Here is a 22,465-nt window from a genome sequence, read left to right on the forward strand (position 1 = left end):
AATCTTTGAATTTTACTCAATATTTCAGTGTTACAGACATTGGCACAAATCTTGAAAAATGAGAAGCTAAAAAAAAGCTTGCTGATTAATATGTAAGACATCAATAATAAATCCTGAGGTCTGAAAACTATTAAAAGTTCTTGGAATTTATACTATGGTTGAAGAAAGACAAGTATGTATCCATATGGAAACTGGAAAGTTATATGTATATTCATAGGGAGTGGAGGTTTTTTTTTTACTAAAAGGGGCTGGAATGTGGAAATCTGTTATAGTGTGCCTTTGTGTGACGTTTATTTATTGCATGTTGCAAATGGATGCAAATCATAGGACAAAGTATACATGATTACTGTTATGGGGTCCCCATACATCATTCAAAGAAAGCCAGTATCTGAGTGAGACAAAAAATATATATAGGAAAGTTGCAATTAAAGCAGCATTTTGAACAAATGAAATCAAACCCATTATAGAAATGTATTTGTATGCCTTTTCTTCACAAATATTCATAAAACCTGCAAATTTGTGAGGAAGCCTAAAGAGAAGGAGGAGAAAAAAAAACCCAAAGGGTTTAAATATTAATTGTATTTTTAAAAGACTGGGATTTCTTGGCTAAGATCATCCTGTTCCAGAGAAGAAGCGGAGGTAGGGGAACATGATAAAAGGCTACCAATGCAATATCATTAGTTCTGGTAGTTCATGTTTTATGCATGCCTGATGTTTCTAAAACAATTGCTATTTTGTTTTAATCAGTAGGAGTTGGATTTCTGTAATATATATAAGTTTAGCATCACAGGAGGAAAGGAAATTTAACCCTGGTAATTTTAAAAGACGGACTATATACATGTACATTCACCCGTCTATGTATATACATAGATATTATATAGTCCTTCTAATGTATATATATTTTAGTCACTGTTGCTGATAAATGCAATTGGTAGCTTTATCAATACACCTTTGTGCATATTTACCTCAGATGGCCCATATATAATTATTTATCTTTCATTGGTGCATTTTTTCTAACAATTTAGAAAAATACAATATTGATATCTGATTGCATTTTTCTTTCTGATTCAAGTAATAGAAATTAACCAACTTTTCTTTGCAATACAAAAAAAAAAAATTGTTCCACATTCATATAGTTTGAGGCATTAATGTATTTGCATGTATTCATAATGCCGATTAATTTTTTAACATTAAACTATTTTGTTTTAATTTTTAGTAGCATTTTCAATTTATTTTCTGAACATAAGAGATTGTTAAAGATCCCATTTATAATTATATTTTTTAAAGTTCACTCGGTTACTAAATTGGGTGTTAAATCAGCAGAAAAAACACAAAAATCACAATTAATTAGGACAAAGAAAGAAAAATATAATTGCTCCAAAATATCTAAAAAGGATTAGAAGAAATACTATGGTGTATGGTACAAATTATAAAACAGTACTTAACTATCATCAAGGAAATAAAATCTGGTCATAACAACTGAAGATAAAACAAGCCAGAATGACTAGGATATTTAATAAAGAATGGAGATAATAATTCTTGACAAGAACCTGCATGGAGGGGGCAATATAGAATAATATATTCCATTGATTTGATTATTCCTCTAACATTAGAACATAGTCTCTGATCAAAGGAGATCCTTTGGTATTTCCCTTTCGTAAACTGCAAAATAAAGTATAAAATCTTTGGACATTTTAATAATTTACAAAAACTCAATTATCAGTATGGTAGCACATATACACTTATAGATGTGTGACACACACATATCGTATATATGCAGTATTAGCAATATTAATTGTCTATATCTGTTTTACATATTCCTAATTATTCTGTGAAATATATCACATACAGTATACAAACATATGCCATTTACATGACTGTATGCAAAATGATATATGGATTGTGTTAATATCTGTACATTTATAGATGCACTGACATTAAACTAAATACAAGAAAAAAGAAATAATCCAACCTGTATGTCATAAAGAGTGAATGGAGACAAATCTTCTACAATGAAATATCCAGGCTCTTTCATTCTGGTCTCAAATCGGTTATTATTTACATAAATAGAATATTCTGTGACAACACCATTTGAGTTTGAAGGCAATGCCAAAATGACACATACAGCTGTACTATTGATGATTACAATCTCTGGAGGAAACAGGCCCTCTGGCTCTAGAAATAAAGAAGGAAAGGGAATGAACTCCATTTGCCATTGTAAAAACCCTTGTTTAACCAAATACACATTAGAATTTAGATTTAGCAAAGCCTCTGCTACTTATCTACTAGTTTGTTAAAATGTTTGCATTGTTTTCTAAATGGACTTGTTATAAAAGATCAGAGATTGTAGGAAAAGAGGATGGTAAAAACTTTTGTATCTCCAGCCTTGCCTTAACTTTGCTTTTACTATAACTTTGACTAGAGGAATGTGACTATTTATTTAACCGTGTGACCTCATTCACAATTATTCAGTATAGTCTCATGTTTCAACTCTATCCCCCCCCCCAGAACTATCTTCTAAGGGTGACATAGCTTTTATTAGCATCATAATTTGAGCAATGTGTATTAAATTATTATGTAAATGCTTTTGATGATTACCAAAGACGATAATGAAGCATTACCTTTTTTTTTTCAAAATAACTCCCATCTTTCCTAGCATTAAATTACACAGATTATTTAAGCATGTCATAAATAGCTATGCTTCTTATGTAAAGCTGTTTTTATCTAGGTAAATCCATCTTTACCAGTTGAAAAATTGTACCTTCAGTAGGTTCTATTTTATAAATAAAAAGGGGGATGAACTTTGGCTTTGCCAAGAAAATGCAATCCTGACTTAAAGTACTTTGCTAATGACCTGGAACACTTGCTTCTGGGGTAATGATATTATAATGTTTATAATGAGATTTTACAAAGCCAAAAAGATTAGAAAAGCTATTCCAAAAGCATTTGAAATTCACAAGTTGCTTTTTCCACCCTCCTTTCCCTTCCCTGCCTCCAGCTTGCCAATTTGTTTGGAAATATGTCAGGGAAACTCTCTGAATGGCTAGATTTACACCTTTCATTTATGGTCAAGCAGTTGACCGTCATGTCACAAGTAGTTTTTCACAGCATTATTTCTTTTTTTTAAAAAAAAACCCTCTTATTTTCATAATGGAACAATGACAGATTTCAATCATCATTTAAAAAGTTAATTAAATATTAGTTTTTAAGCTGAAACAAGAGTCAACCTGCCTACATCTGGTGTAGTCACTTGCACAAGTTCACTTTTGATGCTGTGAAGTCCATTGAAAACTTGAAGCAAAATCTGATACTGTCTATTTGGATATAATTCACCAATAACAGCACTATTTTTACTTGCAGGGACCTTTTTGGAGTTATTTGGACAGTGTCATTCCAGGAAAGGAAATAATATTCAACACTTCCTTGAACATCTTATAAGGCTTTTAATGAATAAAAACAAAAAATCTGGTTATGGAAATGACTGGAGAAATAATAACTTCACAGCTCTTGACACAAAAATGATTCCAATGTTAGAACTGCAAAGTTATAGGTAAAGGCGCCAGTGATAAACTCTGTACGGATGATATAAATATTCTATATGGGAAATTGCTTTGTAGGCAAATCTTATTGTTCTGATTCTTCCTAACTTGAATCTCATTTCACCAGGATTGTCTGTTGATAAATTCTTTGACCTCTTTTAAAATTATCAGTGTATTATCTGGAATCTCTCCACTTTGTCTTTTATCAGCCTCTTTTCTAAAGTATTTATTATCTTTGATTTTCCCAGGTCTTTTCCAACGAGTCTTGCCTTTGCATTATGTGTCTAAAATATTTAAAGTTTAACTTCATCATTAGTACTACGAATGAGAATTTTTGCTTTCCTTCATGTAATATTGAATGATTTATTCTTCTTGTAGTCCAAGGTATTTTCAATCATTTATCCAACAGCATATTTTAAAGGCATCAATTTAAATACAAAATCTATTCCAGACATAAGAGTATGAAGAGAAATGCAACAGTTTCTCCCCATCCTTACAATACTACAGGCACAATCTCAAACTCAACAATCTATGAATTGATATTTCCAGGTAGTTCATCAAAATAAAGCTTCTGTCTCCATTTTCTTTTATTTCTGTAGCTGAATGTTAGCAGACACTCTGTTTCCAAAACTCCTGTGCTATCTTTCACCTTTGAACCCACCAGCAACAAAGACATAAAAGAAAGTTGTTTTCAAGTGATTACTGGGATGGAGGTGGGGACAGGAAAAATTTGTTTCAGATCTGTGACAAAATAAAAACATTTGGAGACAGGGAGATTGCTTATTTGTTTGGAATAAGGCATATCAAGCAATGAAAGAATAAATAAAGGTTTGCTCTAATGACCCTCACTTGATGTTTAACCTTTGTATTCATAAACAGGCATCTAGGAAATTTGTGCAGTAAGAATGAAAATGAAGCCAGATTGCATTACCTTTATCTAGGTGGTCAGAGGTTTAAATTACTAAAGTAATGAAACTTCAGCAGCCTGCTTCAGATCTATTAGGTTTGTCAGTTTTTATAAACATGCTTACTTCAGGCATCCAATTATAAATATAAATTTTAGTGGAACCTCTATTTGCTGAGAGTCACTAGTAAGTGCTTACAGACAGATTTGCATGTACATATTGAAGAATTAACCTACTGCTTTGATGGACAGGTAATCTGGATTAAATGGATATGTTCCTCTCAAGATGACATAGCACAAATGTGTACATTTGCATATACAGAAAATCCATAACTCTTCTGGAAAGGAAGATCAGGCTGTACAGAAATGCTGGCATTTGAAAATAATATGACAACCTCAAAGAGGTTTGAATTGATGTACTGTCTGCTCAGAACTTCTTATGCGGTTTCACATTGTGAAACGCATCCAGAATCACAAGCAAATGTTGACTAACCCAAATCTTCTGAATTAATCACCTCAGAAAGAATGTTGTAAAATAAGAAAAAGTGGAGATTTAAAAAAAACACAGTATGCTCTTTGGGATGTAAGAGGCTACAATGTTTGGAGAATATATCTCTCTAGTTCAGAATAGTTGAATAAGCTGAAAGGTAAGAAATTCAAGACAAAGAAAATGAAATCTTTAGGATACCACAGTTAATTAGTGGAAGGTGCTACTACCTACTGTTGACCAGAAACTTGAATCTCTTTAAATTTGATCAATTCTTAAGGAGACCAAGAATCAACGGCAAACTGTAAGCATGACTATAGATTATCTCCAATACCGAAGACAGTAAATATTTCATTGCTGCTGGGCAGGTATTGTCCTGTTCTTTTTGTGGGTTTCCATTTGCTGAAAATTTTTCTTCTTATATTCTTAATAGACTGTACCACCTATATTTATACACATGGTTCAACTTCACCCAAGGAAGAGTGTAGTTTTCTCTAATCTATGGTTTCTCCTTCTTCAGTATATTATGATCTCAACCAGAGGAACAATGATAAGAAAAATAAATTACTGAGAAAGTTCCTAATAGAAACTGTGGAAACTGTGGAATGAGTGGCAACTACTATGCTTCCTTACTTCACCTTTTCCCTTTAAGGTACCTATCCTTAACTCTTTGGGGAAAGGTTCATGTCATCAAAAAGAAGATAAGAAAAAAGACTGATGAATTAGGTGGAAGAGCACCTAGTTATGACAAGAGATGTAGCTGGTGACAGGCCATCACAAAGGATAACACCCAAACTCCTGATTGTATCCCAAGTTTAGGAAAAGTGATTGCTGTCCTGACACTGACAAATTTACAGCAGCACAGATGTCTTGGCATAAAGTCCATGGCATTAGCAAGTGGCACAAGTCCAATGCTGGCCTCTTAGAATCCCAGATGCTGTTAAGAAACCCAATTCCTGATAAGAAGGTGAGAACTTGCAAAACAAAATGGTTATGAATGGCAATATGGCAGATATCTGGAAAATTCAGAACAGCAGCTGCAACCTCAAAAGGCCAGCTAACATAAGTCTGTAGTTATAGATTGCCCTAGAGGAAATAAATGAGTTGGACATTTTTTGGTCTCAGGGTAGATTTGGCTATGGAACTGAGTTTATATTGATCACTCATGACCAACAGCAAGATTAGGAGGGGGAAAGGGAGATATTTGGATGAGGTTTCTTGCTGACATCAAGTTAGGTGTGATCAGACAAGAAATGTAGTCAAAACTGTGTATCATGACCAGAAAACTCTTAGGGTCTGGATGAGGATGAATAGATCTATGGCAGGGCTTCCCAAACTGTAAAATGCAGACAGAGTACAGAAAATTTTGGGGACATGCAGACCGAGTACAGGGCTGATGTGGAGAACCTTTTAGGTATATTGTTACAATAAATTCATTTTTTTTTGTACATTTGTGTTCATTTTGGTGTTTAGATTTTTAGAGGAGGTATGTACATGAAGATTACACTAAATTGAAGGGTGATGGCAAAAGATTTAGGGACCCCTAATATCTGCTCAATCCTAGCAAAATTAAATAGCTTTGAAGTCAGAAACCTTCTGATGATGGGCATATTTCATCTTTGGTTCTGCATGGGATCATGCTTTTCCATGCAGAAATATTCATAAATTGGGGTTCTTCCTGGATTCATAGCTCTGCTTTTTCAATGCAATGCCTCTAATAGAATTTTCACATCACTCTAGTTTACAAACTTAAAAAAAAATCAGACTTTGAGGAGTAAGCCATTAAGCAAAGAGAAACAATATCCTTTTTTATCTAATTGAAAGCCAGTTGTTTAATGCTAGATGATGGATTGTATAATCAACAAGAACACTTACTTGGAGTGGTCCATTTCACTTCTATAGCGGTGTGGTTAAGAGGCTTTGCAGTAACATTAGTGCCTTTCTCTGAAAATCCTCCTAATGTTGTAACAATCACTTCTTCACTTGACATATATCCTACTTCATTACGTACTATCAGCTTATATGCATATGTTGTATTCCTAAAGGATATGATTTGTATCATTAAAAGAGGAAAATCATTAGAAGCATTCAGTTTAAGTGTTGACTTTACTTCAGATTCTAACCAAAAGTTGACTTTACTTCAGATTCTAACCAGAAGTTAGATTAGAAGTTAGATTAGAAGAAACATTCAGCAGAGCTGCTATTTGACTCAAAATTTGTGAATATTTTCACTCTGCTGAATGTTTATTTTAAGTTCAAAAATAAAATTTGGTAACTATTTCCAAATATAGTTATGCCAATTCCAACCTCATTCTTTTTTGAAAAAGGCATGCTTAATTTATTATTCAATTTAGCTTTAGTTCATTTTCTGTCTCTTGTAGCCTACATAGCTCTCACTATTTCCAGAATTTTTTTTAACCTCCTATAAAACACTAGTTGGAGACAGTAGTTCCCATTTACTTCAAAGTTAAATCCTGATTCATTAATTTTATTCCCAACTCCAGATACTTCAAAAGTATCCTGAACTCTGGTTTTCAAAAATTCATTGCCTTCAAGGAAATGTGTAGAACAATATTCAGGCAAAGCAATTAAAAGAAATTCATAAGAGCAAGAAAAGTTCAGGACAATATTTCTGCATTTGTCAACAAACCACAGTAAAGCTAGCTTAATGTGATGCATGAACCTCTCTGTGAGATATGGTACCAGGAAAAGAAGAGAGAGTTATCCAACCCACTGTGTTTGATTTGTTGGAAAATCTTTTCACAAAAGGCTTAGATTCAACAGAATTTATGGAATTCAGTCAAGAAACACAGAATGGACAATTACTGTTTTTACACAATGCCATAAAGTAGTTTGATTTTGGTTTAGTAATAGGTGAAAGCAGTTTTTATAATGTGTAAATTATTTTTAAGGATTGGAAATGTGGTTTATTCAATGAACAATGATTAAACAAAGAGTTGTGTAGTAAAATACATGAACCCAGTCTACAGATTTAAACATGCCCAGCATAAATACAGACACTAATACCATGCTCCAAGGAGTGAAAGAAGCTTAACAGATTTTGACTAAATGAAGATTTTTCTGGTTAGGCATGATAGGACTAGACATCCAAGGGACCAAGAGAAGGATATAAAGATGGGTTAGGTTTGATGATTTGTTACAGAATAGCACATCTTAGAATAGGATAAAGATAGGCAGGTGGAGGAAGGTTTGTAAAGAAACAAAAACAATAAACCCAAGATATTGCTTTAGTTAAACAAAAATGTCCTCTTAAGAAAAAGCCACAATTAAAAGTGATTTCCTAGGTCAACACATCACAGATCTATACTCCAAATCTCCTTCATAAATATTTCTCAAACCCATGAACAAGCTAGCAATAGGATAGAATTGGAAGAATGCTGGATGGTGTTGTACTTTAATGAAATAAGTAAAACCACTCACTCAATATTCCAGCAGTTCACTTCTTACTTTCCTAAGCATTTTTTTTAAAAGAAAAACAAAATTGCATACAGGAGAAGAATAGGTAACCAAACTAAACAAAAGAGTGTTAATAAAGGCTCATGCCAAAGGAGATGACAGAAAATATTTCATTACATAATTAACATGTTTGCAACACGGAGATGCAAGGAACGCTTTGAACTATTAAATATGGGCTATACAAAATGCCAGCATTTGTTTTTATAGTTTTAGTAATCTTACCTGCTAAGACCCTTATCTTCATAAAACCACTGAGTTCCTGAGTAAATATTGTCCCAGAGATTTAAATCTTCAGGGGGATTTGACGCAAGTGGCTGCTGGATTTTAAGTCTCAGGAGCTCATATCTAACACAAAAGACAAGCAGAATGGTAGGATTATCTTAACTAATGTTATGACAAAAAAAGGTTGCTTTAAAAGTCACACATTATTTTCTTTTTACAGCTATAATCTTGTTTTTTTAATATTTTATAATTTGACAATTTCCACAACTTATGTAATTAGTTTCAGAATGGGTGAGGGTTTTTTTTAGCAGTTCTTTTATTAAGGAAAAATTACTTCAACCAATCCACCATCACCCAAGACTAGGTATGCATGCCCCTACCTACCTCAATTCCAACTACAGCTGGCCTTAAATGCAAGCTACTCAATGCAAGAAGCCTTGTGAATAAAATACCTGAATTTCTCCTCTTACTAAATATGGATAAATTCAACATCATATTTGTCTGTGAAACATGGCTCAATGCATCTCTCCCTGACTCCATTGCCACAGTAAGAGACTATCATGTTTACTGATCAGATCGTGAAATCCGTAGAGGAGGTTGTGTTGCTATCTTCTATAAAAAGTCCTTACATCTAAAAAACATCCAAGTTACCCAGGAGCTTGCTCTTCCTGAGACCATCATCTGTGAACTATCCTTAAATATCACATTTTGATTCTTACTATGTTACAGAGCACCTGATTATGACATCGAACATGTAAACAAGCTAAATTCACTACTAACATGGGCAGCATCCTGCCCACACACTTTTTCTTTATGACTTCAATCTACCTCATATTAACTGGACACTAAACGAATGTACAACTGAACCCATACATGCAACCTTCTACAATGCTGTTACAAATCTGGGACTAGAACAACTATTAACCAACAATACAAGACTTAACAACTGCCTTGATCTCATCTTCTGCAATAGTTTGAATTTAATTTACAGAATACAAACTAAAGAACCCTTTTCCAACAGTGACCACAATATGATTGACTTTTGTCTCAACATTCGCCCACACAAAAATCATCACAATGATGTAATCCCCGATTATAACTTTAAAAAAGACATCTATGATCTTATAGACAACGATCTCTCATCCCGTGATTGGCAATCTCTATTTACTGGATGCAATACTGTTGAAGACCATTACAGCATATTTTTTCTTGAAATCAAAAGAGTCATCAAACTATATGTACCTATAACAACTCCCAAAACAAACAAACAAACAAAAAAAAAACAAATTACCCATAACAATAAGGAAACTTCAATCTAAAAAGAGATCACTCTAGTGGAAAAACAAATCTGGTCACATTGCCAACTTCAAAAGCCAATACAAAAATTTATGCCACCAGATAAAGACTGAATGCACCAATTATCACATTAAACAAGAAGAAAACCTTCTACACACCAATTCCACCCGTGCTTTTTACAATTTTGTAAACAAAAAACTAAAAGGTCCATCTCACCCCTGATAGGATCTAATGGTAAAGACTGCAATGATGTCTCCATTAAAGCCAACATCTTTAACACATTCTTTGGCTCAGTATTTGTAAACAGCAATGGATCATGCCCAGTATTTCCTAGCCGAACCACAGAAAAATATAATGATCTAATACATATTGATTTTACAGAAGACAATGTTGTAAAAGCACTACGCAATCTAAAACCATCTCTATTTATTGGACTGGATGGAATATGTGCCTACTTCTTTAAAAAGCTATCCACTGCCATAGCAGAACCTCTAAGCATAATCGTTGAAAAATCTTTCAGGATCAGCTCCTTGCCTAACCTATGGTCACAAGCCACGGTCATCCCCATCTTCAAAAAGGGAGCCTAGTTGAAAATTACAGACCAATCTCCCTATGCTGCGTCACCTGTAAAGTCATGGAATCAATTATTAACCAATCCATTATCCTCCACTTAGAGACAAACAACCTACTCTCTAATAAACAATTTGGTTTCAGAAAAAAACTATCCTGTAATCTGCAACTCTTACACTGCAAAAACACATGGACTACACAACTTGATCAGGACAAAACAATAGACGCAATCTACATAGACTTCTGTAAAGCCTTTGATTCAGTGGTACACAACAAACTACTTCTAAAACTAAAACCTTATCGTATCTCTGGACAACTGCATAACTGGATAGAAGCATTCCTGTCAAACAGACAACAAATGGTCAAAATTGGGAGTGTCCTATCAAATTCTGTACCTGTCAATAGTGGTGTCCCCCAAGGCAGTGTTCTAGGACCAACTCTCTTCATACTCTACATAAATGACCTCTGTGACCATATTAAGAGCAATTGCATTCTCATCGCTGATGATGTAAAGCTGTTCAATACCACAGACAATACTGCTACCCTTCAAAAAGACCTTGACTATGTATCAGAATGGTCAAACAAATGGCAACTTCAAATCTCAACAAATAAATGCTCTGTCCTACATATTGGCAAAAAAAAAAAAAAATCAGACAATAAAATACAGGCTGAATAGTCAAGACCTTGTTGATGATCCAAGCTCTTGTCAAGGATCTTGGAGTACTCATCTCTAATGATCTAAGTGCTAGAGCTCACTGTAACTACATAGCCAAAAAGGCATTAAGAGTTGTTAACCTAATCTTACATAGCTTTTTCTCTGGTAATATCACACTACTAACTAGAACATACAAAACATTTGCTAGACCAATACTCGAAAACAGCTCATCAGTCTGGAACCCACATTACGTATCTGTTATTAGCACAGTTGAGAAAGTCCAGAAATATTTCACAAGAAGAGTTCTCTACTCCTCTATTCGTTGTAGAATACTTTATGCCACCAGACTTGAAATAATAGACCTAAAAAACCTTGAATTATGCCATATTCGGTCTGATCTAAGTATGGTATGTAAAATCATACATTGCAATGACTTACCTGTCAATGAATACTTCAGCTTCAACCATAACAACACAAGAGCACACAATAGATACAAACTCAAGGTTAACCGCACCAAAACTTGATTGCAGGAAATACGACTTCAGCAACAGAGTGGTCAATGTCTGGAATACTATTATATTATACCTATTATCTTGTAAGCAATTGACAAATCAAAATAAATAAATAAAAATAAAAATGTAATATAGTGTTTGATGAAATGTGCATACCTTTTAAGGATAATTTGACAGGAGTTTAAACAGAAGTTTGAACAGGCTAACTTGCTTTATATAGAAAAAAAGTTAAGAAAGATAAATTATGTGAAAACTTGAGTTCTCTTCCTAGCATATACTTTATCTGCTATGTAACAATCCTTATTTCATTTGATTTAATAATAAAGATTTACCCCTGAAAGTTGTGAAACAACAACTAGGTCAGGAGACTATGATAATCAATCTTTATATCAGTTGCTTTTTTTAAAAAAAAAAAAACTGCTTTCCCTCAATTTATTTGTAAATGTATCAAAATTCTCTTTGCCCTGCATTTCATTTTTCCTTGGGTGACTATTGTTCAGCAGCAAAGATTTGTGCCATCAAAATGATACTTCCCATGAACAAGAAAGTGGCTTCAACAGACTTGAGAAGCTAAAAGTTTACCAATGTATGTGTATGCATGTTTATGTGAAAAGAAAGAAAACCAATGAGGTCTCAATACATTCAATGTCCCCAGCAAAACAGAAAATTATTAGGAACAGCAAATAAAATGTAGGAAATATTTTTTCCAGAATTCTGATTTAATCAAATAACATTATTAATTTTAGAACTCAGTCTGCTTTGAGATGGAAGGATCAGTCTAATTCAAATCTGAATGATTTGCCCAGATTCATAATTAGGTCTGCTCTAAAGCAGACTAGATGTTAATCTCCTCAACATTTTCATATTTTATACTTGAGTTTAAAACATCCTTACTTTTGAAAAAGTATTTATCAGGCAAGATACTTTTTTCCCATGAAGTTTCTCTCCTTTGAAAAAGAAAAGAAACAAATAAAAGAAAAAAACGTTGCTTCAAGTGGCTAGAAATCCCAGCTGTCAAGCCCGCTTGGCTACTCATGACTTTGGGAGGAACAGCACATACTATATTTCCAAGAGACACTGCTTAGAGCAGGAGTGAAAAACTATGGCCCCTTTATGACCAGTGGACTTCAACTCCCAGAATTCCTGAGCCAGCCATGCTCAGGAATACTGGCTAGAAATTCTGAGAGTTGAAGTCCACCAGTCATAAAGGGGCCATAGTTTCCCACTCCTGGCTTAGAGAAAAGATGGACAATCCCAGATAATTTTGTAAAAAAAATAAATGGATTCAAGGTTCCTGGGAGGAACAATACCTCATCATGACCTTTGCTCCCAAGATATTTTAAGACCCATTTTGACCACAAGTACCTGCCATGTGAACAACCTCAACTTTTAGATACTATGAATAAATATTTTAGTTAAAAAATGTCCTAAAATATATGTATTTTAATGACAGCCTTCAGAACACTTTGCCAAATTTATCAATTGAAGATGCCTTAGAAGAATTACATTCTGAGGTGTATCCCAATCTGAGAGGTGCAACATTATTGTACTTTTAATTCCTTTAGATCATTTGCATCTTTTCCTTTTGACATTTCCATGTTTACTGAGGCATGGATAGAAATTCACAAAAAATGTACTTTAGTTATAGCTGTACATATTATTCACCTTAGGTTAACTCATATATACAAGTAGTTTGGGTTTAAAGTACTTTGGTTGGAATGAACAGAAGAAAAGAAAACCATTCTCCTAAATTTTTAAATATTTTATATGGTATTTGTTTCTTTTTGTTAAGTAATATGTAATTCTTCAGAAAATCACTAAGGAAAATTGAAAATATAATGCCAATCAAATACTCTGCTGTCTCCCCAACATAGCCTTTTCAGTATTTTCAGTTTATCAACTAATTATCACATTTTCAATGTATATAAAAGAACAGAATAGAACAGAATAGAATAGCTTTATTGGCCAAATGTGATTAGACACTCAAGGAATTTGATGAAGAAATAGTCTTGGGGTGGGGTGGGAACTCTATTAATTTCTCCTGGTATCCCATTCTGCAAAAATAGTTATTCCAGTTCATTATTTGTTTGACAGTGTTACAAGCTAGCTTCCCTCCATGAGCTCCAAACACCTTATATGGGATCCCCTTGTCTTTTATCCTATTTTATCCTTATACTCTAGGAGGAGTTTAGGGTTGAGAATAAATGCCTGTCCAAAAGTGAGCTTCAATAACTAAAAAATAATATGAATCAGGGATGGGATCCGACCGGTATAACTACCGGTTCGGGTGCTCTGTGTGTGTGAGTGCAATTTACAAGCTGCTGAGCTGTCCAGACAGCTGAGCAGTGCTGCGTGTGGGTGCACAGTGGTTGGAAAAGCCCTTTCCCCCTGCTTCTTCAAGTGCAGCTGTGCCACACAAAGCAGCTGAGGTTGAAAAAGCAGGAAATAAAGGACAGGTAAGATCCCAGGTGGGTGGGTGGGTCAAAACAGCAGCAGACACAGAACCGGTTCTGTGTCTGCTGCTCTTCAGGGCTACTGGTTCTGTAGAGCCAGACAGAACCTGTAGAATCCCACCCTTGATATGAATCAATATCTTCTTATTTATAATCCAATTTCTTAATCCCAAAGCCATACTAAGGGATCATGAAGAAGAGAAAATTTGTTAGCACAAGTTAATATTACATTAATCCTCTCACCAATGTACAGTAAATGCATATACTGTAGTATCCATTTCATTTTATAGGAGAGCCCAGAAGGAATTCCTAATAATTAGTTTTTTGTAATTTGCTGATTATATATTAAGCAAAACTAATTAATAATTCCTTCTTGCATCTGAATAATTTTAGATTGATAATAGAATTGTCCAACCCATATTAGGTATAGTTCTTGGTATCAGAAGTAGAGGCCATTTTGATTCAGTCTGAAAAATCCCATTCTTTAAAGCATAAATTGAATGAAAATGGAGTATACATTCCCATTATTTAGAGTAGGAAAATAGTAAATGGCTCAATTTTTTTTTTTTTATAAGGACAGCATGAATTTCAAAAGGAAGCTTTAAAAAGTGATCTAAATTTCATAAAATAGTGATGGGGGGAAGGAGGGGTTGAGCTACACTTTAAAATGGGTCTTAAATGCCTATCGGAATTTACATTTTTCACTAGGATCTATAAGAAAAGTACATACCTTTAAAAAATGAAATGTGCTAAATTTAATAATGATGAGTGCAATGTTTTATTAAAATTATGTAAATTTAATGCTATTAAATATAACTTTTGAAGGAAGAATATATAGTGAAAACAGATCTTCTAGCAAGGAGTATGCATGGCAAATTTCAAGCAGATCGGCTGATGGTTTTTTTCTGAAAAAGGAAAGGTTGCATCCTTTCTGAATGCAGTCAGGGATTGAGGGCAGGGATAAATATAAGAGATTAAGTCACTCATATTTCCCTAAAAGCAAATAAAGTTCTTAAACCAATCAGGTAGATAAGAAGCCATAAACTTCTTATCTATGGATAGAAGATGGAAAACAGGAAATAAATGCTTAAATTAAGAGTGCCATATCAATTTCTATGCCCCCTCCTCTCCCTCCTCTCCCATTTTGATTGGCATAACTGATGGTTGTCTGATTATAAGGGTCACTCTCATTTGAGGGCAGACCTGTCAATCAAGAATATAGTTAAAGTTCTTTTTGGTACTTGAAAGAGACCCCAGAATGCATGGTGGAAGATAATTTTATGTCTTCTTTCAGTTTGTGAAAGGACATATGAGAGAAGTACATCCTGTCAAATAAGCCAAAAACTAATTTGAATTGTCTCAAGTTTATGTCGAGTCCTAATAATTTCAGGCAGTTCTAGATAGTTTAATTTATTTTGATTAAATAAAATTTATATACAAAGTTAAGTTTTTGGCGTATTCTGATATATTATTTTTTTCATTACCTTATGTGATGTCCATTGGGTTTAGATGGTGGTTGCCAATACACAGTAATTACTGATTCATTAATTGGGGTCACAGTCACAGAACTGATATTTTGGGGAAATGTTGGAAGTGTAACCATATATGTTGGTAGACTCTTGGTGCACCCTCCAATGTAATCTCCACCTCCAGTACAAGCTTCTATGGTAACCGAGTAATTTGTGAAAGGGATCAGGTTGGTTACTATGTGGCTCATAAAAGTTGTCAAATTGTTAGTTATAGTGATCTGAGGGTTTGGCATGTAGATCTCATAGCTCAATATTTCTCCATTTAAAATAGAAGGAGACTCCCAGGAAACCTAAAACAATAAGAAATGGTTTAGAATGAAAGATTAAGAATTTTACAAGGTTTAAAAAATAGTTCTAACAACATTGTTCTATTTGTAAAGATAATTTCACTTTCTGGGTTTATGCATGAATCCAAATATCAACTCACGAAGCATCCCTGACCTGATCTTATTGAAGAAGCAGAAAGAATTAGAGAATGGCAATCCCATGAACAATTAGGAAATCTATGAAGGACTTGGGCTTTATAGCTAATAAACAGCACCTTGAATTGCATCCAGAAGGTATCAAGCAACCGTTGCAACTTGAAATAAAGAGCTGTCAAGATAGGTGTTCTGAGGTGTTAGAATACCTATAGGTGTTAAATAAGAAAGGGGAGAATGTTAAACCTTGATTTAGTCTTGTAAATCATTGGACTAGGACTCTATTTCTCTTGCTCATCCATCAGCCAACAATGACTGGAACTGGCCATGGACAAAGGAGACCACTGTTCTTCTCCTTTGAAACAGTGCTACTAGCTAACTCCCCAAGTCAGCCAGAAGGATCAATAATATCAGCCAAGATCAATAATATCAAAAGCTACCAAGAGAACAAGGAGGATTAGGAGGATTGTACTACCCCCATCTCACTAAAGGTTATCCATTAGTGCAAACAATGTCATCTCAGTGCTACATGCTGGCTGGAAACGAAGCAGAAAATATTCCATCTAATATGTTTCTTCCAGAACTCTGGCTGTTGCTATCAGAAAATATAGTCAAGTCTTTTCCATTTCAAAATACTTTTGGATTTCCTTCTCATAACATCATTCTTCACTGGTATTAAAACCTAATCATGACTGTCAAAGAGTCATTTTTAATCAATTTGGGTGGCAAGCTGTTCACCTACAAAGTGTGCCATTTAGTTATGAGTATTTTTATATCAATCCAAATATAGGAAAAGATAAAAAACAGGTTTGTCCAGACATTTGGTAAAATATTGCACACAAGGATTGGCTGAGTTCTTTAAGATGGTTTATACTGGACAGTGTTAATCATCCTTTTGCAGATCAGGTGTCCTATTCTGAATTATTCATGTCTTGGATTATCAGAGATAGAAAATATACAATAAAATACAATTTTATTTGCCTATAAACTCTGGAGAAACTCACAATCAAAAGAACAATTATATCTGCATTTACTTTTGAGCTCAAAATGAAACTGAGGCTCTGGGAGACCTAGTGCAGGCCCAGGCCGCCTTTCTGGGCCTCCTAAGGCCCACCTCCTGACACAACCCATGTTCTCCCTCCCACTCCTCAAGATCCCCACAGCCCTTGTGCCTGCTTTCCTCTCCCATATTCCGGCAGGTCTCCCCTGAGTCTTTGCAGGCTTTTCCCCACTACCACCAGGTCCCATGGGCCTTTTCCTTCCCACTAGTCCCCACAGGGCTTGGGCTTCCTCCTCACACCCTACTGGATTTCTGGAGCTTTCTGCTGTGCTGCATGGACCACTTTGGGGAAGGTGAATGTAGCTTTGTCATGTGGTGTGATTCTGGAAGTGGTTGCCATTTTGCAAGCATTCACATTGAGCTTTGGTTGTTCAGAAAAAGGTGACTGCTTCTGGAATTGTGCCAGGTGGCTGTGCAACAAAGCAATCCATTCTGCTACCCTACAGTGCTGCAGAAAGCTCTAATATTTCCTCTACCCAAAAAGTGTTTTGTTTCTTCTCCCCACTATACTTATCTGATAATACCAGATTAAAAAAATATGTATTGTATTATTATTAAAATTATGTATTAATTTTACTTTCCTTGTTTTTTTTAGGCATTTCCCCTGAAAAGTAATCAATCATTCAGTCATAGAGATTTACCCACAACTAGGATATGGCTTCAAACTATTCTTGATATATCCAAATTAGTAGACCATATGCAACAATATCTCAGGTATTTTTTTCAGTCTCTTAGGGTAATGAGTGACTACCCTCAATATTTGTTTTTTTGTTTTTGTTTTTTAACTCATCCTCATGGGCTTTAGCTGCATCTTTCTGATGTCAGTTCCTATTATTTTAGAAGGTAGGATAATGATTGGCTAAGGCTCTGCGTGATCCACCACTTTCCAATTTTTCTACACTTAGCATGAAACTTATATTTATGATGTATGAAAAGTCTTTAACACTTTTTCTTTTAAGCCACTAAGACTTTTTTCTATTAGGCCACCTGTTTCCATCAATTCCTATAGGAGTCATTTAAAGTAAAGTTTAATTAATCAGGCTGCTTGAATTTCTTGCAGCCATTTCACGTTTCTAGGGCAGATGCCCAAGATCTGATTAAGTAGCTGTTTCATTTCTATCAAAGAACAAGTGCTTACAAGCCAGGAGAACTAGTTATGGAATTGGCACAAAAATGATTTCATTATTAACGTGGAGAAAATTACTATGACTGCACTGAAAAGGTAAGAAAAAGTGAATTGCCATTACTGCACAAACACAATAAAACAAAACATTTGAAGAGTTACTTGTAGAAACATCCTTATGGACCACTCGCAGATTGATACTAGATACAACACAATGGAGTCTATTCCTTCCTTATGGCTACAATCATCCTGCTGTTCTACTAGACAAACAATTCAACAATGCAGCATTTATGCCCTAGTCCTAAAAGCATTTCTACTTAACCAAGGAATGTCTCAATTTCTCCCTTGCAATTTTAGTGTCCCTGCTATGCTGAAGACATTCTCCTGGATTAAAGAAGGTTTCATTTCACTAACTAAATATCAAAGCACCTTAAGTTTTCTATCACAGAATACAAAGGGACAGTTTCCCATTAAACAATAATACCCTTAGAAAACTTTTTTATAAACATAATCAAAACCTTTCAATTCAAGGAAAATAACTTTAATGAAAGAGAGCACAGTGTTAACAATTCTATAGAAGCAGGAGTATGTTAGAATTCTCCAATCTTTTTTAGAATCAAGAACACTGCTGGTTGTTCTTTTCAAAAATAAACTGTATAATATAGCTGTCTTTGTGAACTGTCTCTCAAAAGTCATTTCATATCAGAATAACCCTGCAGTACCGGGACATGTTACCAGTGGTGGGATTCAATTTTTTTTTACTATCGGTTCTGTGGGCATGGCTTAATGGGCATGGCTTGGTGGGGATGACAGGGGAAGAATACTATAAATTCTCCATTCCTACCTCACCCCAGTAACCTGTTTTCCAGCTCTGTTCTCATGTGCAGGACAACAAGAGAAGACCCAGCCGATCAGCTGGGACTTGGAAGGCAGAGAATAGATGGGGGTGAGGCCAGTCAGAGGTGGTATTTGTCGGTTTTCCAAACTACTCAAAATTTCTGCTACCATTCTCCAGAACTGGTCAGAACCTGCTGAATACCACCTGTGATGTTACAATGTGTCACCATACATGCTAATATATGGAAAATTTTAAAAATTGAAAAAGAAGCTGGTAATTGCAGCAAGCCTATCTATCGTACCTTCACATCGTAGGTTGGTGAGATATTTACAAAAACACAATAGTCTCAAGGTTTCAGCTCTTTTGAAACTGTCAAAAGCTCAGCCTCAACCAAAGAATCCTATAGTCTAGAGATACAATTGTACTATATTTTGTGAATTCTACTGAGCATTGGATCATTCATATTGATGTTATGACTACATAAAAAACAAAACAATGTTGCTCTTTATATCAAATTCTATTCCAGTTCAAATAAGGATTTGTACTCAAAGTTTGGAAACTGATTGCTTTGACAGTCACAAACTTCTATTAATTGATGTCCTTATTTGTATAAAAGAGTAATCTTCCCAACTATTCTTACAAGAGTAGGAGGCTATTTTAAGTATTTATTGACCTGTCCCTCAAGCAAGTGCTTATTTATCTTTTGCCTATAAGAACTCTTATTGATGATATTAACATGACAGGCATGTGGCATAAGAGAACTGACCCATTTATTTTAGCCTCTAAGCAAAACTAGAAAGTCATAAAGCTTTTGCAGTTCTGTAAAATAGAGCTCTGTAAATTATTTGTATTCTTCTCTGTAGCTTTTCTACAGAGCTTCTGTTAAAACTGAAGCCATTTTCTAACTTAAATGTTGATGGATACATAGGACCATATTCTCTATAGTGTTAACAAGTTTATAAGCAGGTAAAAGAGGATATTTTCCTTTTATTTTCAACCTGCTTTTCTCTGCATATATCCAGCTATGCAGTCTCTTCCTTTCCTTTCCATTTCATTATGTAAACTTTCTTTCAGTTGACCTATTAGACCAGGGCTGTCAAACTTATGGCCTGCAGGCTGGATGTGTCATGTGCTGGCAACGCACATGTCCAGTTTAGCGAAGGGGAAAAAAAGTCCCGATTTATCATGTGACACCTCCATGATGACATGAGCTTGACATCCCTATATTAGACTGTAAAGCAGGTATACTGTTCCCTTGGACAACAACAAAACAGAGACTGCTAACTGTGAAAGAGGATCATTTTTTTTTGTATTTTAGGGAACTTTAATAAACAAGGTAAAACCACTGCAAACCGTCTTCTAAATCAGCCACTATATCTCCCTCATTCAAGAAGTAAAATTATGTGTAAGGAAAAAAGGCATGTTTTAGATGGTTTAATTTTGGCCTTAGATTCTGTTGAACAAAATTGAAACTTTCTTATATAACTATGGAACCTTTTCAGTGAGGATGAAGTTCTAGGGCAGCCTAATCTGTTTATTTTACACATAGAGGTATTTTCTAAAAATAAGGTTCACATTGGTACAAGGGTCTGCTGTGTTTGAAAATTATAGGTAGAAAATATGAGATCATTTGGGACAAATTGTCAAATGGGAAACTATTAACAATAATTAAAACACTCACTATAAAAAAAATATTGCCTCTGTGCTCTAGGCTGTGAAGTAAAAAAAATGACTATCAACCAGCCTGCATGGTAGATTAAGAGCCCAAACTTTCAGTGAAGAGGTCTTCCTTCTTCAGGAGACTGATTTGAAGTGATAAATTCATCTATGTCTCAATTAGTGTGATAATCCCACAAAATGGTTGCATTATTTGGATTTGCACTATTCAAAGTGTGAATTTGCACACAAGAAAGTGACATTTCTATGGAAATAGAATCTTGATCGAAATAGGCAATGAAAATGTTTAACCACAAATGTTTTTATATACATTTTTGAACTATTGAGTGCAGTGCTCAATCCATACAGTTAAAAGATGCTCAATTTCAATTTTGCATCACAGGTATATGTTTGCCAACCACAAAGATCTGGTGCAACTTTACCTTTTTCTTTTATTTCCCTTGCATGTCTACTGGAGATTCAGGCCTTCCAACATCTTATCACATTTTAGTGATGCTAAGGCCATATTCATGACTTGAATTATATCAATTTTTTTCTCTAATGTAATAATGAGATTCTTCATTTCTGAGCTTGTACTATTTACCTTTTGACAGAATCTTTCTTTTCTCCATTTTAGACACACGAAGATTAGCAGCCTCTAAAATCTCAACTGCAATTGAACATGTACTAGCCTCAACTGTGCAATTAACTGAATTTTGTGTTGCATTAAACACGACTTGGTATCAATTTATAATTCACACTAAACTGAATATTGAATTATTTAAACACTCATTAATCATGATATAACTGCAGAAAGCTGTTGCCACTCTGTACATCTGGTGCATACTTTTCTTGTGCAACAGAGATGGTGACAGGACAGTGATATGTGTTGCATCTTGTTGCTGCCTCTTTAATGTTTTCTTAATTTAAACACATATTTTTCTAAGCACCTGGCTACTATGCAATCCCAAGAAAAGCTGTGTGTACTCCAGGTACAAATGCCCCAGACCACTAACCAAATATTAAGAGTTCCATCCAGTGTCAGGTAAAGTATTCTATATATGTATTACAATGAATTCTGACATAATGATTGAACATAATATTTACCATTGCAGCATAAATTTAGTTAATCTCATTTAGAGTTAAGAGGATGTTTCAAGACATTTCTCATTTAAAACTCTTATTGCTTGTTAATATGTCAAACTACTTTTTTTTTAAAAAAATAGTGATTCTGTTCATATTCTCCAATGGACTGTGTGTGTGTGTGCGCGCATGTGTGTGTGTGTGTGTGTGTGTGTGTGTGAGAGAGAGAGAGAGAGAGAGAGAGACAAACAATTCTACTGACACAGGGAATAAATCTCCTAAAACAGCAACAACAATTTTAGCAGTAACAGTGTGAATGATTCCAGTGGATAATCTCTATCCTTACGCAAACGTCCTTTGTTTTGTGCTCCAGTGAGCAAGCTACTATACCAATATTTTTGGCACTAGTACAAGACTGAATCCATGGAAGCATGTGTATATTTACACAAAAGAGACTTCTAAGCTACAAAAATCCCTCTTGTTTAGTTACACTAATTTCCCCTGAATGAAGTTTGTATGTAAGCCAAAACAATAGTAGTTATCCTGTCCTCTAGAGTTCATTCCCAAATGAAAGATATGAATAATTGAAAATTTCTGAGGCAGTCCTCCAAAACTGTTTTCTTAATGTATTGATTTATCAGA

The 22,465-nt window shown here is 34.6% G+C and overlaps 1 protein-coding gene across 1 annotated transcript in view; it reads right to left on the reverse strand.

The window, feature by feature from the left end:
- USH2A (usherin) overlaps nucleotides 1–22,465 on the reverse strand; it is a 485,796-nt gene that overhangs the window by 136,356 nt on the left and 326,975 nt on the right. The window contains exons 42-45 of the mRNA XM_087933437.1: nucleotides 15,600–15,934; nucleotides 8,630–8,752; nucleotides 6,806–6,969; nucleotides 1,973–2,175 (exon numbers count right to left, since the gene is read on the reverse strand). Of these exons, the coding sequence (XP_087789563.1) occupies nucleotides 1,973–2,175; nucleotides 6,806–6,969; nucleotides 8,630–8,752; nucleotides 15,600–15,934 (825 nt within the window). The remainder of the gene's footprint in view (nucleotides 1–1,972; nucleotides 2,176–6,805; nucleotides 6,970–8,629; nucleotides 8,753–15,599; nucleotides 15,935–22,465) is intronic.

The sequence above is a fragment of the Pseudonaja textilis genome, chromosome 1 (genome assembly GCF_049901715.1).
Source record: "Pseudonaja textilis isolate UNSWEBS1 chromosome 1, rPseTex1.2, whole genome shotgun sequence".
Classification (NCBI taxonomy): Eukaryota; Metazoa; Chordata; class Lepidosauria; order Squamata; family Elapidae; genus Pseudonaja; species Pseudonaja textilis.